Raw genomic sequence first — 6000 nt, forward strand, 5'->3', positions numbered from 1 at the left:
TTGATATAGAGAAAATCTATGGAATTAACAGCAGCCATGTGACAATGGAAAAACTCTCAAGAGATGAGCCAGTGCATTTTGTAAAAAAGAAGAACACAGATATGACTTTACAACAATATTTCAGCAACTTATTCAGAATTGATGGCAAGAAAATATTTGGGATAGAGGAAATTCCCATCAGACTCTTATTATATGACTATGGCTATGACAGCAAGATTATTATGGAATACTGATAATGGAAGATTGGACACTGAAATTACTGGACCTAACAGGACTATTGAAGATGGAAGATGGAATTAATATGGATAATGGAATAATGGCTATTGAAATTATTGGACTTAACAGATTTTGATGAGATGGATTAATCGATATGTTTATTTGGAGAAAAATTGATAGATATATTTCTTAAAGAATTGAAACCTCTCTTTGACTTTTTGTGGAAAGAATAAAGTAATGTTTATGAGATTTGATGATTAATTAAGATAACTACTGGAGGAAAGTGATTTTATAATATAATTTAAGAGACAGGATTGTTATATATTGTAGACCTATAACTGATTTGATCTGCGACAAATGGGAAGTCAACATTTTATTTTTTTGTTTAATCATTTTTGTTTTGTTTTGTTTTTTGTCTTTGAATGTTTTACGATTTTGTTTTGTATGTTTTATGAAAATTTGAATAAAAATTATTGTAAAAAAAAAAGAAATCAGAAGAAGGCTAGGACTGAGGAGGGCAGCTATGAGAGAACTAGAAAAGATTCTCAAATGCAAAGATGTATCACTGAACACCAAAGTCAGGATCATTCAGACCATGGTATTCCCCATCTCTATGTTTGGATATAAAAGTTGGACAGTGAAAAAAGCAGATAAGAGAAAAATAAACTCATTTGAAATGTGGTGTTGGAGGAGAGCTTTGCGGATACCACGGACTGCAGAAAAGACAAATAATTGGGTGTTAGAACAAATTAAACCAGAACTATCATTAGAGGGTAAAATGATGAAACTGAGGTTATCATACTTTGGACACATCATGATAAGACGTGATTCACTAGAAAAGACAATAATGCTGGCAAAAACAGAAGGGAGTTGAAAAAGAGGAAGGCCAAACAAGAGATGGATTGATTCCATAAAGGAAGCCACAGACCTGAACTGACAAGATCTGAACAGGGTGGTTCATGACAGATGTTCTCAGAGGTCGCTGATTCATGGGGTCACCATAAGTCGTAGTTGACTTGAAGGCACATAACATCAAAGAATAGAAACAAAAAACCATAAAACAGGTCTCCTTGCATGTGGGTGTTTAAAGCACTTTGAAAACTGTTGCTGTGTGCAGTGAAGACAAGTCAAGGAAGAAGAGGCCAGTTCTGCATGGGCTCCGCCTGACTTTGACGGACAGCCAGAGAGACCCTCCCTCCCTCCCTCTTGGGGAACAGCAGTACTCACCACAAGGGGCAGCAGGCACTCCTGCTGGCTCTGGACCGCATAGAGGCTGAGCAGAGGGATGCGGGGTGGACCCGTCAAGCTGCAGGCTAGACAGAAGACATTTTCCAGGGCTTCACAGAGCTTGTGGCAGGTATGGGCCCAGTGAGGGGGATGAATGTCTACCACAAGAATGCGTGGGGGCTGCCAGGAGCCAGCAGGGGGAGCAGCAGCAGGAGCAGCAGCAAGGCCTTTGCCAGCAACACCTCCTCCCCGTCTTCCAGAGTTCATGGTGGTCCACCTGAAACTGAAGAGGGAAGTGGAGAGCAGCTGGAATGAATGTGTTTCTTCCACATCAGCACCACTGCCCACCTGTGACTTGTGACGAGAGATTGGAGGGGGGAGACTATTAGGGAAATCGCAAACTAAAAAAAAAGGGGGGGAGAGTGAGCTTCATATGTACTATGGCAGAAAGGATATCCACAGCCGTCCCAGGGGGCTAAGGCAAACAATGAAGGGTAAATATTCACACACATACACTCCATTGCCAACATCTCTGGTGGGGCATTTCCAGAGCACAGTGTCTGTGCTTGGAAGAGTGAATTCCAAACAGTCAACATCATCGCCTTGCTGTTTTTGTCATGATTGCCTGTGCCTCAGAGGCCCAAGGGGTGGGGATAGAGGGGGAGTGGTGCTGAGGCTCTTTCAGTGCATAGAATAGTAGATTGGGAGGGGCCTGTAAGGCCATCGAGTCCAACCCCCTGCTCAATGCAGGAATCCAAATCAAAGCATTCCCAACAGATGGCTGTCCAGCTGCCTCTTGAATGCCTCCAGTGTCGGAGAACCCACTACCTCTCTAGGTAATTGGTTCCATTGTCGTATGGCTCTAACAGTCAGGAAGTCTTTCTTGATGTCCAGTCGAAATCGGGCTTCCTGCAACTTGAGCCCATTATTCCATGTCCTGCACTCTGGACACTTGAGAAGAGATCCTGGCCCTCCTCTGTGTGGCAACCTTTCAAGTACTTGAACAGTGCCATCACATCACTCCTTGGTCTTCTCAAGGCTAAACATGCCCAGTTTTTCAACCTCTCCTCATAGGGCTTTGTTTCCAGTCCCCTGATCATCCTTATTGAGCTCCGAACCATTCCAGCCTCTGATTCACCCCTTGAAGGTTAAACAAATCAGAGGTGGGAATGAGTTCAGGGGCTGCTGTCCCAAGGTAATGGATCCCATAAGCTGATGGCATAGGCAGGCTCTTGCTTTCAACATTGTTAGGCTTGTGAGGGGCCTTGGCCAGGACTCAGGCATTGCTGCAGGAGGTCCCAGTGTCAGTCCTTGGCCTCTCCAGCTGAAAGGACTTCAGTAGCAAACACAGGCTGTCTGGGAAAGGCCACCTCTCTTTGCACCCAAGACTGGACCAGTAATCTGACCCAGAGAGGCAACTACCAGCGTTCAGATCAATGTCTTTACAATGACCCAATGCTCTCCAGAGCAAGCATGCCTGCCCCCCCCATTGAGCTCCCAGGCCCTCTTCCTGTGCCCACTCTAAGGGAGGAGATGCACTTACTGTTCTGCTGCTTCCCGTGCTTTCCCACCTCTGTTTTCTGAAAACGGGCACACAACACTAGTCAAACCCCACCCCTTTTTACTGTAAAACCTGGTGAGGGCCACTGGAGTGCATATTATGTAAAAAAATCAGCTCAAATAGATTTTGCACCTGATTGGCAGATCAACCCGTTGACCTTCAGGTGTGGCCAATGGAAACACTTTGCTGTAGGCAACTAGTGTGCACACAGCCTAACAGCAGATAAGCTGCTGGTAGGGACAGAGGATTGGGCCCCCAGGCCAGCTTCCTGCTGTCCACCACTGTTAGCCTGGACATTAAGAAGAGTCCTCCGGCTGGATCAGGCCAAAGGGAGGCCCTCTTCTGGTCCAGTCTCCTGTTCTCACCATGGCCAACTAGAAGCTGCAAGGGGAGAGACCCACAAGCAGGGCCTGAGCACAACAGCTCCAGCACCCGGTACTCAGAGGCACACCACCCCAACAGTGAAAGTAGGTACAACATAGCCACTGTGACTAGTAGCCACCCGTAGCTTTATCCTCTATTAGGAAGTTGGTGGGCTCCCCAACACTGGAGGCATTCAAGAGGCAGGTGGGCAGCCATCTGCTGGGGCTGATTTAATTTGGATTTCTGCACTGAGCAGGGGTTGGACTTGATGACCTTATAGGCCCCTTCCAACTCTATGATTCTATGGGCTCCTGCTGGCAGGAAGGGTGGGATACAAATCAAATAATATGTCGAGGGGGCATCCAGAGAAGTGCCTCGGATGACAACCTCATAATCTGCGTAAGTATTGACGTGGGAGGAGGTGATCCTTCAGGTTTCCTGGCCCCGATCCATTTAGGGCTTCAAAGGTTAATATCAGCACTTTTAATTTGGCCCAGAAATAGACTGGAGCCAGTGCAGATGGCATAACATGATTATAGTCCCTGTCCCTGTTAAGAACCTGCTGCCCTGGTTTGGTCCAACTGAGGTATCAAAGGTATCCCCACACAGGACACATTTCAGAAAATCCACAGCTCTTTTATGAATATTAATGCTACAAGTGGCCAAAGTGTTGATTTCCTTCAATACATGTACAGGCAGGTGGAACTGGGGTGGGGGGTCATGAGACACAAAATGTGAACACAGAAATGTGGAGGGCATCATGTTGTTCAGGGCTGATGAAACTGGAAGAGAAGGGGCATGATCCTGTCCCCAGTGCTTAGAGAAGGGGGACTGCTACAGCCGTAGGTAACGTAGCACAGAGAGAGAGAGAGAGAGAGAGAGAGAGTAAATCCGCCCAAAAGGATTGCCCTGAGCAGCTTGGCTGGCGGAGAAAGCAGAGGAGGAGGAGGAGAGTGGACTTCTTGGCATGGACTCTTGCATTAGGCTCGTTATCAGTGCCTTCATTACAGCAGAAGGTTGGCAGCTGAGATGGGGCTTCATCTCTTGCCTGTGTGACAAGGAGGAACAGGGTGCCTGTGTAGACCACTCTTTCTCTGCCTCTAAACAGCCCAGTGGCTTGGAACTTGCCCTTTCATTAATCTAGCCTTTATTCCAGCCAGAAAGCTAAGGAAAACTGGCAAATTAGGTCACAGGAGACAATAAGATCTCCTACTCCAGTTCAGCAACGGGTGAACTGAGCTGCTCTGGAACCTGATGGTGGAATCCTTGAGACACTCCTTCCTCCTCCCCAGCAGGGGGAAGTATTAGCTGGTAAAGGTGTTGGACTGTGATCTGGAAGCCCAGGGTTTGAATCCCCATATAGCCATGAAGCTCACTGGGTGACCTTGGGCCAGTCACTGCCTCTCAGCCAGAGCTTGGAAAGTTACTTTTCTTAAACTACAACTCCCATCAGCCCCAGCCAGCATGGCCACTGGATTGGGCTGATGGCAGCTGTAGTTCAAAAAAGTAACTTTTCCAAGCTCTGCTCTCAGCCTCATGAAAACCCTATTCAGAGGGTCGCCATAAGTCGGAATCAACTTGAAGGCAGTACATTTACATTTTATTCAGCACTGGTTAGCATCCCTCGCTAACCTCAGCTCATTCTCAGCTTAAATTGCAGAGCTCTCAGCAAATGCTCCTACTACTCATGGTGCCATTTTCTCCTCCCTGCACTTCAAGAAGGATGCAGACAAACTGGAACAGGCTCAGAGGAGGGCAACAAGGATGACCAGGGCACTGGAAACCAAGCCCTATGAGGAGAGACTGAAAGAACTGGGCATGTTTAGCCTGGAGAAGACTGAGGGGAGATATGATAGCACTCTTCAAGTACATGAAAGGTTGCCACACAGAGGAGGGCCGGGATCTCTTTTCGATCGTCCCAGAGTGCAGGACATGGAATAATGGGCTCAAGTTGCAGAAAGCCAGATTTCGACTGGACATCAGGAAAAACCTCCGAACGGTTAGAGTGGTACGACAATGGAACCAATTACTAGAGAGGTAGTGGGCTCTCCAACACTGGAGGCATTCAAGAGGCGGCTGGACAGCCATCTGTCGGGAATGCTTTAATTTGGATTCCTGCATTGAGCAGGGGGTTGGACTTGATGGCCTTATAGGCCCCTTCCAACTCTACTATTCTATGATTCTATGATTACAATTTACTGTAGCTTATTTGGTTTCTAGTCTAAGAAGAACTCACTGCAGCAACTCTTTTTCTACTTTGCCACACTCTACTAAGATATGGGACACAATTAGTTAGAGGAACTGTCTTGCAAACTCAGAGGACTGAACAGCAGAAGGGAAGATAAGAACTCAGGCAGCCACAACAGCTATAAGCAAATTGGACAGCACAAATAAAATCCACTGAGCAAACTTAAGATTTAAATTTTTGCCAGGGCCTCGGGTATTCTTACTAATTACTAATTGGCGATTGACAACTATCCCTATTAACACTGTAAACCCCTGGAAACTTTTGTGAGCTCTGCAACAAAATGGTCGTTACTAGAAAGGGCTAGCCCAGCCTTTCCCAACCAGTGTGCCTCCAGATGTTGTTGGACCACAACTCCCATCAGCCTCAGCCAGCATTGCCAATGGTC

The 6000-nt window shown here is 46.6% G+C and overlaps 1 protein-coding gene across 1 annotated transcript in view; it reads right to left on the bottom strand.

Moving 5' to 3' along the window:
• Positions 1 to 1710, bottom strand: part of M1AP (meiosis 1 associated protein) — a 55905-nt gene extending 54195 nt beyond the window's left edge. Inside the window, exon 1 of the mRNA XM_061582972.1 lies at positions 1444 to 1710. Coding sequence (XP_061438956.1) covers positions 1444 to 1710 — 267 coding nt within the window. The remainder of the gene's footprint in view (positions 1 to 1443) is intronic.
• Positions 1711 to 6000: the final 4290 nt, after the last annotated feature.

The sequence above is a fragment of the Rhineura floridana genome, chromosome 9, assembly GCF_030035675.1.
Source record: "Rhineura floridana isolate rRhiFlo1 chromosome 9, rRhiFlo1.hap2, whole genome shotgun sequence".
Taxonomy (NCBI): Eukaryota; Metazoa; Chordata; class Lepidosauria; order Squamata; family Rhineuridae; genus Rhineura; species Rhineura floridana.